This window comes from Sapajus apella, unplaced genomic scaffold, assembly GCF_009761245.1.
Source record: "Sapajus apella isolate SASKATOON/1434 unplaced genomic scaffold, GSC_monkey_1.0 scaffold70, whole genome shotgun sequence".
In the NCBI taxonomy this organism is placed as follows: domain Eukaryota; kingdom Metazoa; phylum Chordata; class Mammalia; order Primates; family Cebidae; genus Sapajus; species Sapajus apella.
The window spans coordinates 6,408,332-6,423,886 of NW_022437010.1; the positions used below are offsets into that span (position 1 = coordinate 6,408,332).

General features: G+C 42.8%; 1 protein-coding gene across 3 annotated transcripts; it reads left to right on the top strand.

Annotated features, from left to right (window-relative positions):
* Nucleotides 1-327: 327 nt before the first annotated feature.
* Nucleotides 328-9,173, top strand: RPP40 (ribonuclease P/MRP subunit p40). Of its 3 annotated transcripts, none has more exons than XM_032250044.1 (8): nucleotides 329-511; nucleotides 1,839-1,983; nucleotides 3,230-3,298; nucleotides 4,901-4,996; nucleotides 5,720-5,845; nucleotides 7,820-8,018; nucleotides 8,147-8,281; nucleotides 8,945-9,173. In XM_032250044.1, the coding sequence occupies exons 1-8, from the start codon at nucleotides 389-391 to the stop codon at nucleotides 9,141-9,143; spliced, it is 1,092 nt and encodes a 363-aa protein (XP_032105935.1). In that variant the 5' UTR covers nucleotides 329-388; the 3' UTR covers nucleotides 9,144-9,173. The 3 variants fall into 3 exon arrangements, with proteins under 3 accessions (XP_032105938.1, XP_032105935.1, XP_032105936.1); XM_032250045.1 differs by lacking the exon at nucleotides 329-511 and adding an exon at nucleotides 669-880; XM_032250047.1 differs by lacking the exon at nucleotides 5,720-5,845 and having other exon boundaries at nucleotides 328-511.
* The last annotated feature ends 6,382 nt before the right edge of the window (nucleotides 9,174-15,555 follow it).

A 15,555-nucleotide genomic window follows, 5' to 3' on the forward strand; every position in this document is an offset into this window, starting at 1 on the left:
CCTGACCGAGGTAAGCGCCAGCGCCAGGCCAGGGTCCCAGGGGCGCTCCAAGGCGGGGCCCATAGAAAGGGTTTAGCAGCTCGGAGGGATGGCGGGAACGGAGGAAAGGTGGCGTTGAAAAGGCAAGAGTCAGGTTCCCAGCGATGGATTTCCACTTGAGGCAGTGAATTTGCAGTTTCAGACATCCACCAGGGAGCCCCTGCGTGGGTTCCTAAGAAGTGTAAGAACTGTTTAGAAATCCGGCACCGACAGCCCCACTCCACGGCCACCAGGGGCGCACAGTAGCAGGTGGGCGGCCCGAGGGAAAGGGCGGGGCTGGACGGGGCGGGGCAGGGGCGGGGCGTGCCCCCACCCGCGGAGGCTGGGAGGACCAGGAACTCGGGAGAGCATGGCCACGCTGCGCCGGCTCCGGGAGGTGCCGCGGCACTTACTGGTTTGCGAGAAATCCAACTTCGGCAACCACAAGTCGCGCCACCGGCATATCATTCAGACGCACTATTATAACTACAGGGTGAGTCCGATTGTCCTCGGCTTTTCGGGCTGTGCTTGGTCCCCGCGTGCGAGAGAGGTTTTGGGAGAGTGTTAGCGCGCGGCGGAGAGTGCGCGGAGGGGGGCGGGACCCCGCCAGGCATGCTGGGAGTTGTAGTTTCTTAACCTCTCCAGGCCCGTGGCTTGAAGGGCTGCAGGACTACAACTCCGAGGATGGGCAGGGCGTGGGGTTGGCACCCAGTCCTAGAGGGAGCTGTTGGCAGGAGTGTCGGGGCCGCTCACTTGTGTCTTCCCTCGAAACGGGGAGTGAGTCCAGGGAGGGATTGGAGGTTCAGGGCCGAGACTAGGTTGTTAGGGCGCTGTGACGACTGCGATGTGCGGCTGCGGGCAGGCACGTGCACCTCGCTTTTTCCCAGTATAAGGGCGGGACTCGCGCCTACTCCCCACCACCGCCTCCCTCCCCGGCTTCAATCCCTCTTCCACCGGTTTACCTGTGGATCTCTCCAGAGCATCCTGCCTAGGCCTGGCCCAGGAAGTGACCTGCTTTTCTAAATTGGTTGCGGAAACTAATTTGATGTCCGAAAAACTTCAAGAAACCAACCTTACAATGGGGGATTAAACCTTTTTTCACTTTAAATTGTTCGGCTTAATAACTCAGACTTGACTGAGCAGTGTCTCAGAGATATTAAGAGATGACCTAATCAGTCAGAACAGGCTGGTGTTTGAGTCTTGGGACAGTGATGACTTTTACAATGTGGCAACATTTGAAGCCTGTCCTGTTTTTAACACCTGTTTTGAATGAAAATCTCATCACAGCTGTCAGGGATGTATACCTTAACTCACCTGTTGCATTTTTCTGTCTCGAGAATGGAAACATACAGGTGCACCATTGCTTGCATATAGACTCTTAATAATTGGATGTTCATAAATTCCTTATCCCCCGACAGATAGTTCCTTTCATTCCAGGGTAGCACCAGGGTAAACAAATCAAGGGATATTTAATTATACTGTATTTCCTTGAAAGTAAAATAGTGCAAAGAACAGGACATAAAATATACAGCATTGCTAATTTGCAAAAGAAAATGCAAGAAAGAGTTTTCCATTAAAAGTTTTCTGTTCAATCCCTTTCTAGTACTGTACGTTTGAATGCAAAAATTAAAAACTTGGGTAGTCAGATTTCTCTTTGCCTGAGATAGATAAGTTAGCGTAAGAGTTTTGTTGCCTGTATTTATATGTTCCAGTGAAACTGGTGGAGAAATAACAACTTTCATGATCTTATTTCATTCCTAAAAACCTGGGTGTTCATCTTCATAGAAGTAAGACCTTGTTTGTATTACACATTCCGATAGGTTTCGTTTCTCATTCCTGAATGTGGGATACTATCGGAAGAACTGAAAAACCTGGTCATGCAAACTGGACCCTATTACTTTGTGAAGAATTTACCTCTTCATGAATTAATTACACACGAATTCATCAGTACCTTTATAAAGAAAGGTAAGAAAAACCTGAAATGTCTGTGAACACAGCAAGATGAGGAAGTACAGGGAGACCGCATCACAATGCTAGGGCTGTTCAAGTTTTGAACAGGGCCTGTGGGAGAGGCTTTGGGGTCAGCTGCACACACGCTCCCCTCCACCATGCTTATCCTGTTCTTTCTTATGCCCTCTTTAGGTGGTGGTTTCTGATTGCAATTGCCCACGAGTGTTGGATGGGAATGTTGTAACACGAGGGTATCCATCCCCTTAGAATGAGGATTAATGGAGAGGAGAGACTTGCAATCTGTGTTTGATGCACTGCTGTTGATGTGGCAGCGAAGACACTATGCTGTCAGCAGTCCCACAGCAGCTGTCTCAGGGGGTGGGTCTCCAGATGCAGCCACAGCTGCTGTTCACAGAGCCAAGTAGTGGTTGGGGTCCAGTGTCTTCTGCATAGATTTTGTAGCCATAATCCCCCTCTGCTCACCCCATTTCTGCCCATAATCTGCTGGGTTGGACTGGTTTGTTTCAGTTGTTTCCTGGGAGCCGTTTGTTTGTAACTACTTTAGAGGATCTTTAGGGATTCCACCCACACTACATAAGGTGACAACCTGTACAGTGGCCACATGCTGACCTTGTGGTGGCCCCCAAGTGTGTTCTCTCCAGGGAAGATATGAAGAAGTCTAGTTACCAGTAGCTCCTCTCATTCTGACATTGCTGGGCTGTTTATGAGCTGCGCATCTTGTCTGGTCTCATCAGCGTTACTCCTTTCATCTATTTTGATACCACTCTGTGAATAACATGGAAACTGGCGGTAGCGGGCACTGTTAAATATCTTACTGAACTTAACCCTTGCAACAACTTTATGCCTATGATCCTCACTTAACAGGTGAGGAAACTGAGTCTTGGAGAGGTTGAGTAGCTTTTGAATCTTCACCTGGAACTCTGCCTCTAACATGTGTATGTTTATCTAGAATTCTACTTTGTACCCCTCACTCCGCATCCCCAAGGGTCACACTCCATTCTGAGTCAATAGTAAACTTACACAAATAGGCCCTTGGTCGGGGAGTGAACTAGCAGGAGCTTTGTCTTCTGTGTGCTTCAGCTTACCTTTAGCAGGTGTTGGGTTTATTGAGTGAGCTGGAGTGGCAGTAGAAACTGATCTTTAATTACCTGGAAGGCTCGTTACTCGTGAAAACAATCCACTAACATCTTGCAGGTGTAATTTCTTCTTTTAAATTTTTGCTCTGGATTTTCTCTTACAGGTTCTTGCTGTGCACTCACATACAATACAAATATTGATGAAGATAATGCTGTTGCCCTGCTACCAAATGGTAACACTTATTTTTTCATCTCTAATTATTAATAAAATGCATACTGTGAAAAAAAAATAGTTGGCCAGTCATGATGGTTCATTCCTGTAATACCTGCAGTTTGGGAGGCCGAGGCAGGCTGATTACCTGAGGTCAGGAGTTTGAGACCAGCCTGGCCAATATGATGAAACCCCATCTCTACTAAAAATACAAAAAGTTAGGTGGGCATGGTAATCCCATAATCCCAGCTACTTGGGAGGCTGAGGCAGGAGAATCACTTGAACCTGGAAAGCAGAGGTTGCAGTGAGCCAAAATTGCGCCATTGCACTCCAGCCTGGGCAAAATTCCATCACACACACACACACACACACACACACACACACAAATAGTCAAATCAGACAGATCTATAGAGAATAAAGCAGAGGTCTGCACTTTTATTTTCTTCCCTCCAAACTCACTCCCCTTCTTAGAATGACCCTTTGTTAACAGTTTGGTGTTTATTCTTCCAGACACTTTATGTGAGTTTATAAACACACATACAAGTTCTTTTTTTTTCCTTTTGAGATGGAGTCTTGCCCTGTCGCCAGGCTGGAGTGCAGTGGTGCGATCTCAGCTCACTGCAGCCTCCACCCCCTGGGTTCAAGCGATTATCCTGCCTCAGCCTCCTGAGTAGCTGGGATCACAGACATGTACCACCATGCCCAGCTAATTTTTAGTATAGAAGGGGGTTCACCATGTCAGCCAGGATGGTCTCGATCTCTTGACCTCGTGATCTACCCACCTTGGCCTCCCAAAGTGCTGAGATTACAGGCGTGAGCCACCGCATCCAGCCAAGGTCTTTTTTTTTTTTTTCTTTTTTTTTAACCTAAATTGTATCATGCTGCATTGTGTCTCAATGTGCTTTTTTCTGTCCCCAAGCTTCATATGATAGACATCATTCCCTATTAGTCCATATAGTTCCAACTTCCTGTTTTTAATGGCTTAAGATATTCAAGCCGGGCACGGTGGCTCACACCTGTAATCCCAGCACTTTGGGAGGCTGAAGTGGGTGGATCATTTGAGGTCAGAAGTTCGAGACCAGCCTGGCCAACATGGTGAAACCCTGCCTCTACTAAAAATACAAAAATTAGCCAGATGTGGTGACAGGTGCCTGTAGTCTCAGCTCCTCAGAGACTTGAATGTGTGTTTATAAAGAACTTGTATGTGTGTTTATAAACTCACATAAAGTGGCAGGAGAAAAGCTTGAACCCGGGAGGTGGAGGTTGCAGTTAGCTGAGATCACGCTACTATACTCCAACTTGGGTGACAGAGTGAGACTCTGTCTAAAAAAAAAAAAAAAAAATTTCAAAGAATGAGTATACCATGACTTGTTTATTTCATCTTAGTAGAAATTCAGATTATTTCTGATTTCACTATTATAAATAATATCCTTGGATATGTGTAAATAATATCTGTTACAAGACATGTATATATATAAACAATATTCTTGTGATATAAATAAGATCCTTGCATGCAGTTTGTTACATTGATATCTAACTGCTCAATTTGCCTTGGTTTCTTTTAGTCAGACAACATAAATCATATCTTTGTTATATCTTATGGGAGTTAATATTTCATTTATAGGGACATTAATTTTGTCATTGGATAAAGACACTTACGAAGAAACTGGACTTCAGGGTCGTCCATCTCAGTTTTCTGGCAGAAAAATTATGAAATTTAGTAAGTATCATGTGTGCTTCATCCGTTTCTAAAAAGTCTGTAATCTTCCTGTGGCAATTTTAATTTAAACGTTTGAATTGCTTCTAATCTCTTTGTCCAGAAAAATGTGACTTTTTAAAAATATCTGTCAAACTTCTGACTTGAGGTTCACACAGGATAGGATGATGATGCTTCTAAGTCCGTTTCTTATCAGCTGTAGACTTGTTTGGTAAAGATTGTAGAGTTGGCTTGGTCAATTAAATAGATATGTTTTGGGTTAAAAATTCAAAGTAGCGAATCCAAGATAGGAATCTACAAGTTCTACAACTTGTTCTTAATAAGGAATGTCCTTTGGTTTCCCCAGGTCTTTATGATTACTAGTAGAAAGTCACCCATGAGTGAAGAGATATTTTACTGCCAGTGTCTTGTCATAAACATCAGTAGTTAAGGCTGCCATATCCATAAGTAGATTAAACTTGACCTCTCAAGGTTCTCTGCCCTTGGTCTTTGACCTAGGAAATATATGAATTTAAAATGTCTGTTTTTATTAGCTCTCAAGGTTAGAAGTGCCCACTAAAGGGATCTTTCTTATTTGGCAAACCAAAGGGAGTACAAGAAACAGAAAATCATTTTTACTATCCATAAAACTTCCCAAGATTCTAATTTTTAAAAATGTACACTTTTTTCATGGTATAAGCTGTATGCATATGAATGAAATATATATTCCTTTTTTCATTTTTCAAGTTGTTTCCATTGATTTGATGGAATTATCTTTAAATTTGGATTCTAAGAAGTATGAAAGAATATCTTGGTCCTTCAAAGAAAAGAAGCCATTGAAATTTGATTTTCTTTTGGCTTGGCATAATACAGGTATGAAAAATAAGTTATGTAATGATACAGTGATTTTGAAATAATTGTTAACTAAAGAGGAGTAATGGAGGGTTGAATGGTGACTCTTATAGTCAAGGAATATTGCATATGTATATATAAAATATTACTAAGGAAACCACTTTAGCCCTTCTGACATCTCTGCAAGCCTTAGTTCAGGATAATCTAGGCATGCAAGCCTTCTGCTTCAGTCTCTTTGAATTATATGCAGATCCAGAGATCTTAAGAGTGGCTTCAGAGCAGCTAAATTTTATGTGTCTTCCCTTTCTTCTCTCCAGCTTACCTCAAACAGCCTTGGCTATATTTTTTTTAAAGTGTCACCAATTATAGTTATATATACAATCTGCTTATTCATTATCACAGGGTACTAACTCAGACCTATCATTAAATGTCAGACTGATTTGTTGTAACTTTTAATTGATTAGGACACTAAATTTAATTCGAAGTTTGCTATTCACCAAGCAGGGTAATCTGCCTAAAATTTGCATGTATGTTGTTCCTTTTAGAAGTATATCTTTGGCCCAGATAATAATGGATCAAGTAATCAGGAATTATGATGGGGTAGTACTCTCTTTTGGAGGATAGGAGGCATAGTGGTTTGTTTTAGAAATAAACCCATCTGTCTGCTCCTTGTGGAAAGTGTCTGGTCACTGGGTGCTCCCAGTTGCTTCCATGAGTCCTCGGTCTGGCCTTTGGTGCCTTCTATATATGGTAGATAGAAAAGAGGGCAGAAAGGCTTATTGAAGTTTTAATGCATGAAGTCTTTTATGTGCATCATCTAGGCATTGGGTTCTGGATAGCTCCCTGTTCCTAAAGCTCCTAACTACTTTAAGGATTTGTCAAAAACTGTAAAAGGTCTGAGATTTCCTCATACTTGCAGGCTAACAAGGTAGCCTGCCACACTCTCAGGGATGCTGGCAGAAGACACACAAGCCCTGGTTTAGAGGCACAGGACTTAATTCCTCAGAGGAATGGCAGTAGCCAGAATATATTAGTCAGGGTTCTCCAGAAAGGACAGGAAGGAAGGGAGAGGGAGAGGGGCAGGGTGACGGGAGGGAGGAGAGGGAGAGGGAGACGGAAGGGAGAGGGAGTTGGTTTATTAGGGGAATTGATCTTGCAATTATGGAGGCTGAGAAGTCTCATGACGGGCTGTCTGCAAGTAGAAATAATGCTTTACCAGCTATCTAGATGATCCTTTGTCCAGTCAGGTTGACACCTAAAATTAACCATCACACCGAATATCACCATTTGTACCAGCTCACCAAGTTCCATTTGCCGTAGAGTGACACCAAGTAATGCTGGCACATGCAGTAGGTTGCATTACAGGAGAGGAACCTGGAGTTCACAGAACTCAAATCCTTATAAGGGGCAGTAAGCCAGCTGATCTCTGCCAGGAGAGAGGGAGACAGTATTTCTGTTACACGGGAAAGTGAGCAAACCTGCCCTTTGCTGTGGAGGGAGTACTATCTGTCTTCCAAGGCCATTGACTACACAACCATCCCTGAAAAGATAGGCTGGATTTTACTGGGTTTTCAAAGTCAGGCTTGAATGAGGTTCCCTCATCATTGAGTTCCTCTTCTTTTCCTTTAATAGAGATTGTGCAGATAGGCTCCTTCTCTCTAGAGTTCACTAATATTCATACATCAGGAATGCTTTTGGTTTTAAGTGTGAAGTTGAAATTTTTTCATTAGCACCAACAGTGAAACTAGTTTGGATTTGATTAGAAACTATTGTGCTTTTCCAGGAAAAGTGTGAAAAAAGATGAACACTTAAAGAACTTGGGCAAAAGGAGCTGAAAGCAGCTTTAAATGATTTTGATTGGAATGCAGCTCCCAACAGCTTCCATCTTACTTCATCTTGCCGCTCTCAAATGGGAATGGGAGGGTTCAGGGAGTCACTAAACTTGCTTATGATATTCAAATGGATTCAAATGGCCTTGTGTGGTGTGTTTTTAAGGGTCAGAAGAGTCAACAATGATGTCATACTTTTCCAAGTACCAAATTCAGGAGCATCAGCCAAAAGTGGCACTGAGCACATTGAGAGATCTCCAGTGCCCAGTGCTGCAGAGCAGCGAGCTCGAGGGAACCCCGGACGTGTCCTGCCGGGCGCTGGAGCTCTTCGACTGGCTCGGTGCCGTCTTCAGTAATGTCGATCTGTGGGTATCTGAACTCCTGGCATCTTCTAGGGCTCTGGCCTGCAGCTTGTTTTTAATAGGAGTTGAATACTTTGGAAGTGATCATGTGATGGATATAAATGTGTTCTCTCTCTCTTTTTTGGTGACAGAAATAATGAGCCTAATAGTTTCATATCAACCTATTGCTGCCCTCAACCAAGCACAGTGGTGGCAAAAGCTTATTTGTGTACAATCACTGGCTTCATACTTCCAGAGAAGATCTGTCTCCTACTGGAACATCTCTGGTGAGAACTCTGCGTTTTATATTGCTCATCAGTGCTCTATAGAACAGTATGTAGAATAGTACTGATTTTTTTCATTTTGGGAAGTAACATACAAATAAAATGTACATTGAAAGGAAACTCAAATCCCCTATTGCAAAGACTGTACATTGAGTATAATCCTATTTAGTAAGCATGTCTCCTCAATCTCCCCTTTTAAAATGCCAGATTTAAGTCTTGAAGGTTTTCCTTTTTAAGCCCAACATCCTTTTCCACATTTATTGGTTTAGTACTTTGATTTTCTGCGATAAGAAGGCTGAATTTTAAATATCTGGTGGATTATCCTGAAATGTTTCCGTTAACTGAGACTCTGAGAACAGTACTCTTAATAGGAGGGAAACTGTCCTTAAACCCTGGTGGGCTTTTTTGTTTTGGGTTCTTTTCGTCTTAAAGACCTCCCAGAATGAGGGTGGGAAAAGCTGAGGTTTGTTTTGGGTGTTCTCTCTCAGTTGATCGTCATGGAATTCACAGTGTGGGATCAGGAATTTATCACACACCTCTTGACATTTATAAGTTAAAGCTGAGATCTAAGCTTTATTAGAATATCTGAAAGACTACTTATCATGAATAAATGTTTTAAAAATGCAGACATTCCTAACTCTTCCTAACAATTACGTTTTTTTCCAGTCACTACTATGATGAACCAAAATTGGCTCCGTGGGTTACATTGTCCGTTCAAGGCTTTGCAGACAGCCCTGTTTCTTGGGGAAAAAACGAACATGGTTTTCGAAAAGGAGGAGAACATTTATACAACTTCGTGATTTTTAATAATCAGGACTATTGGCTTCAGATGGCTGTTGGGGCAAATGATCACTGTCCACCCTAAAAAATACAAAATTAAAAACCATGTGTACTTTTGTTTATGCATGTTTTCAGATTTCTTAGTGGTAAAAGGTCTGTGTGTTCACTCAGGCTTGTGTGATGGTGGCATTTCTCAGGTCAGCATTTGCTAGCAGTCTGCACTGGGCTTGGGACCCATCTGTGATGGCAGCAGGGCCTGCTGTCCAGTGAATAGCTCATAATTGATTTCTCTCTGTCAACATAATCACAGGGTTGTGGGTTACTACTGGTAGACTGGGCCAGGGTGTCCAGGGTCCAGGGGGTATTAGACCATTGGGTGAGATGTATTTTGTTCATTACAACTTTTTCAGATAAGAGAAAGAAATCTCATCCTTACTAGGGCCAATTCCTGCTGTAAGTGCTGTTTATATATTATCACATTAGATTCTTACACCAACGCTTTGAGGAAACTGAGACAGTGTGTAAATATGCTACGGAGGTTACAGTGAGACTTGATCTCAGGCAAGCCTAGTTCCTAAGTGTGTTCTCATTTTAATGCCTCTGGATCAGAGGGATCAATGGATACTGTGAATTGTTACAGAACAGGTTGAAAGAATTTTATTTCCAGCAGTAAGGCTGATAAGGACCAGTTGAAAACAGCTAAAACTTTGGAATACATGTGAAGAACCATTTTTTTAATGTAAAAAATAAGAACTGCAAAATAAGAGTTCTTAAAGGAAAAAAAAAAAATTTTTTTTTTTTTTTTTTTTTTTTTGAGACGGAGTTTCGCTCTTGTTACCTAGGCTGGAGTGCAATGGCATGACCTTGGCTCACCACAACCTCCGCCTCCTGGGTTTGGGCAATTCTCCTGCCTCAGCCTCCTGAGTAGCTGGGATTACAGGCACACGCCACCATGCCCAGCTAATTTTTTGTATTTTTAGTAGAGATGGGGTTTCACCATGTTGACCAGGATGGTCTCAATCTCTTGACCTCGTGATCCACTTAAATGGAAGCAGAGACCCAAAGAAGTAATTGGAGTACTGATGCCACTTTTCACCCTTAGTGCATCTGCCAAATGTCAAACTGAATTTTTCTTCTCATAGCCTGAGGTGGGAAGGGGCAATAGAACAGCACACAAAGCTCAGGGCCTGCCCAAGACAGGAAAACTAAGAAGAGACCTCATAAAGTGAGACCCCAAAAGGATAGATGTAGTGTAAGGGTGAACTAGGAATAAATCCACCTGCTTCACCCATCCCCCCAACTCCTGTGAACAGCAGGGAAGATTTCTGTCTTGGGGGAAAACATCTTACTTGAGAGTCTGTATATAACCGCCGGCAGTTTTTAGGGTGGTTTGTTTGCACAACCTGGGTGGTCTTAAAAAATCTCAAGCTGGAAATTTCAAGTGAAAACAGGATTTTAGTGCCTTACGGGTAATTGGCAGAAGCAAAACAGATTGCCTTTGGAGGAAGTTGGAGAGTTTCAAGGAATATAATAGAAAAAAATTCACAAATGTAAAATAGACAGGAACCAGCAGAAACAAGGGGCAGAAGCAGACCCTGAAGTCATAGAAAGATTTAAGATGTTAAAAGGTAGCAAGCACGTTCATAAAGTATGCGTTATACTTACAGAAATAAGGGGGGTTAAATGGCACGATTATAAAAATGATGAAGCAGATTGTGAAAAGTACCAAACAAAGGTAGGAATGAAAAATATAATTGAAATTGCAAGTTCAACTGGTTGGCTTCACAGCAGACTAGATGCCACTGAAAATCGGATAATAGATATGAAGAAATTAAGATGTTTTCAAATTTGCAAAAGCTGAAAGACTGTCACCCACAGGTCTGCACTGCAAGAAAAGTTAAAGGATGTCCTTTGGGCAGAAGGAAAATGCCTGCCTTCTGAAGGAAATGAAGGGCACTGGAAATAGTAGCAACATGGGTAAATGTGGGATTTATTATTTAAACCTCATTAAAAGACAGTTGTTTAAATAAAAGTAATAGTGTGGGATTTATAATATATGTAAAAGTAAAATGGATGACCACAATAGCTTAAAGACTAGGAGAGGACAGTTGTGCTGTTGTAAAGTTCTTATACACAAAGGGATACGCCACCACTTTAAGATAGACTGGTAAGTTATAGGTGTGTGCTATAAACCCTAAAGCAGCGGCTACAATGACATACCAAAAAATCAGAGCTATTATCAAAAGATAAAATGGAATTATTTTTAAAACTTGATTAATCAAAAAGACAGAAAAAGAGGTAAAAGAGAATGAAGAATAGATAGGATGAATAGAAGACAAACAGCAAGATGAGAGACTCAACCATGTCAGTAATCACATTAAAGGTGAAGTGTAAACACCCCAATTAAAAGGCATAGATTTTCAGACTGGATTGAAAAAATATGACCCAAGTATATTCTGCCTATAAGAAAAGTACTTTAAATAGAAATATACAAATAGTTAAAGGATGGAAAAAAGATAGTGCTAACACTAGTTAAATGAAAATTGGAGTGGCAATATTAATCAAAATAGAGCAAAATATATTTCCCAGCGTATTAGTCCATTCTTACACTACTATAAAGAAATACCTGAGACTGGGTAGCTTATAAAGAAAAGTTTAATTGGCTCACGTTTCTGCAGGTCATGCAGGAAGCATGATACTTGGTGCTTGTAAGATGGCATCTGCTCGGCTTCCGGGGAGGCCTCAGGAAAACTCAATCATGGTGGAAGGTGAAAGAGAAGCATGGCCAGAACAGGGGGAAGGGATAGTCATAACGTCAAATTCTGACAAGTGTGCTGAAAACTTTATCTCCCATGTATTCCTGGTGGTAATATATAATTTCACAGCTATAAAAGGTTTTCCAGTTTACTTATAAAAGTAAACATGAAATCACCATATGATCCAGTAATTTCACTCTTTGGCATTTATCCCAGGGAAATGAATTTGTGTTCACACAAGCACCCATACTCAAATATTCATAGAAGCTTTATTTGTAATGTTCAAAACCCGGGGAAAAAAATATCCTTCAGTGTGTGAATGGTTAAGCAAGTTGTGATCCATGAAATACAGCTTAGCGATAAAAAGGAGCAAGTTATTAACACACCCTGTAAGTTGGAAAGATCTCAAGGGAATTATTTGGAGTGAAAAAAAGCCCAGACCAAAAAGTTGCTATTGTATGATTCCATTTATGTAACATTCTTGAGATGAAAAAGAATTATAGAAATGGAGATCAGATTAATGGTTGCCTGAGATTAGGGATGTTGGGGGTGAGGAGGGGTCGGTGCGGCTCTAACAGAGCAATAAGAAAGATCATCGTGGTGATGGAACTCTTCTATATCTTGACAGTGGTTGTCAGTACATGGACCTACATATGAAATAAAACTGCCCAGAACACCCACCCCTCCACCACCACTACCACCACCACACACACACACACACACACACACACACACACACACACACACACACATACACAGAAGTAAAACTATGGAAATCTGAATCAGGTCTGTGGATTCTACCAAGTCAATTTCCTAGTTTTGACAATGTGCTACAGTTATATGAAATGTTACCAATGGAGTATAAAAATGTTACACGGGATCTTTCTGTGTTATATCCACCACTTTCTCTGAATCTATAATTGTTTCAAAATAAAAATAAAGCAAAAAATTAAAATTTAAAATACGTGCTTTTTAGAAATGCCTGTAGATAAGACAAAACTATGCAAAAAAGAAACAAGGAAAAGGTAAACACAAATTTGGGAAAGAGAAAGGGGATGAGAGGAGTTCTCTATCCCAAACTGTTGTCCTGTCTCAAACTTCCTTGTAGAATGAATGATTCCTAGGGATTTATTACAGTATTCAAATAAATAAGTGGCTATGCACGGGACCAATGATGAAACTGGGTCAAAATCAATGCTTGTGGTTATGCCAACCCTGTGCACTGAGCCTGGAGGAAGTCTACAGGGGGCGGAAGGGAATGGGAGTGGAGTGGATGTCTTCAGTAGAAGGAATTAGTCCTGGATTTCCTGAGGATGAAAAGCAACTGGGAGCACAGCAACAAACAAAACAGAAAGAAGGCAGGCAGCACTCAGAACGTGCCAAAGAGGCCGCCGCATGGACTGCCTTTTGCACCTTGGCTCAGGCTGGTCTCACCCTGAAAAAGACAGGCAGCCAGGGGCTGGCCCAGAGGACAGCGGGGCAGGGTGCAGGGCTGGGCTCTGTGGTGGCCAGCTCTACTGCCCTCCCTCTGCTGGGAAGGAGTTGTGGGCCAGCCCGTGGGAAGGAATGCCTAGACTGGTTGAAGAGGGCTGTGGTGGTGCAGGATGTGGAGGGCACACGTGGTGGGCTTCCAAAAACCTAGGATCGGTCCTCAGGACTCTACCTCTATGTCTCCTTTATGTCCCAACCCCAGCCATTGGCCATCCTCCTGCGCTAGCTGGGGCAACCTCCTTCAGTAATGTTGATGGCAAAATTTTGTATTATATTCTTATTTTTAGCAAAGCTACTTGGTATATGACTTGTTTAGCATCACAATACCTGCCAAATGGGTATCTCCCCTGGGCCAAGGTGCCCTCTTTGCCCATCTGTTATGGACTGAATGTCTCTGTCCCCCGAAAATTCATATGCTGAAGCCCTAATCCCAATTTGAAGGTCTTAGCAGGTGGGGACTTTGGGAGGTGGTTGGGCTTAGATGAGGTCGTGAGGGTGGAGCCCCCACGGTGGGATTAGCATCCTCACAAGAAGAGGATGAGACCACAGCTCTCTTGGGCATGTGAGGATACAGCAAGGACATAGCCACAGAGAAGCCAGGAAGGGGCCCTCACTAGGACCCCAGTCATGCTGGTGCCCAGTTTTAGGGACTTCCCAGCCTCCAGAACTGTGAGAAATCGGTTTCTGTTGTTTAAGCCATGCAGTCTACGTTATTTGGTTGCGGCAGGCTGAGCTAAGCCCCATCTCTAGCAGTCACATTCAGAGGGAACACGATATCCCTCCGGGGTGTCTACAGCCTTCCCCCTCCACTAAGCACTCAGCCACGCCCATTCTTACTGCCAAGAGGTTTTTCCCCCTTTCTTCATTAAGACTTTTTAAGAAGCCAGGCATGGTGGCCCACCCCTGTAATCCTAGCACTTTGGGAGACTGAGGCAGGTGGATTGCTTGAGCTCAGGAGTTCAAGACCAGCCTGGACAAAATGGCAAAACCCTGTTTCTACAAAAAATACACAAATTTAGCTGGATGTGGTGGAGCACGCCTGTAGTTCTGGCTACTTGGGAGGCTGAGGTGGGTGGATTGCCCGAGCCTGGGAGATCGAGGCTGCAGTGAGCTGAGGTCACGCCACTGCACACCAGCCGGGGTGACAGAGCAAGACCCTATCTCAGAAAAAAAAAAAAGACTTTTTTTAAATAACAGCTTTAGATTTATGAGAAAAAAGCAGTACAGAGAGTTCTTATGTACTTCCCCCCAAACACACACACACACACACACACACACACACACACACACACACACACACTTTCTCCTATTAACATCTTACATTAGGATGGTACATTTGTTACAATTAATGAACCAATATTGATACGTTATTACCTAGGGTCCAGACTATATTCAGACACCCTTAGTTTTCCACTGAGTCCTTTTCCTTCGCAGATCCCTCCGGGACCCCACACTCCATTGAGTCCTCATGGCTCATGGCTGTGTCTGTCTCAGGCTCTCCTGGTTTTGGGTGGTCTTGACAGGTCAGGGTGCTACTCAGGGGAATTGTGGAATGCCCCTTTGTTGAAATCTGTCTGATATGGTTTCCTAAGATTAGACTGGAGCTTTGGATTTAGGGGAGGAAGACCACAGAGGTAAAATGCCATTGTCATCACATTATTTCAAGAGCACATAGTCTCAATGTGATTTAGGGCTGTCGATGTTGACCTTGATTAGCTGGCTGAGGTGGTGGTGGTCAGATGTCTCCACTGTGAAGTTACTCTCTTCCAGCCCCCTTTCCATTCTGTCCTCTTTGGAGGGAAGTCACTATGTGCAGCCCACCCTTAAGGAGTAAAGAGTTCTGCTCCCCTCCTTTAGGGTGGAATAGATAAATAATTATTTCAAATTCTGCAGGGGAAATCTCTTTTCCCCCAGTTATTAATGTATTCAATCATTTCTTTATATCAGTGTGGACGCATGGATATTTCTACTTTGTTATAATCCAATTCTAATACTGCTTGCCTTTTCAAACTGTTCCAGCTCTGGCCATTGGGAGCTCTTGCAGCTGGCTCCCATGCCCCTTCAACATTAACCCATCAATGGGGTGTGTGTGGTTTTGCTGTTATGCTGAGCGCTTCCTTACTTCCTGGCACCACAAGATGCTCCAGGCTCATCTCACATTTCCTGCCTCAGTCCTAGAATCAACCATTCCTCTCAGGAAGCTTGGTTCCTTTTTTTGGAGAATGGCATTAGACACCAAGATCTGGGGCT

Coding starts and splice junctions, on each gene's coding strand:
- RPP40 (XM_032250044.1), top strand. CDS start 389: ATGGCCACGCTGCGCCGGCTCCGGGAGGTGCCGCGGCACTTACTGGTT. Junction 8,019..8,146: donor GTCTTCAGTAATGTCGATCT/GTGGGTATCTGA, acceptor TTTTGGTGACAG/AAATAATGAGCCTAATAGTT. Junction 8,282..8,944: donor CTCCTACTGGAACATCTCTG/GTGAGAACTCTG, acceptor GTTTTTTTCCAG/TCACTACTATGATGAACCAA.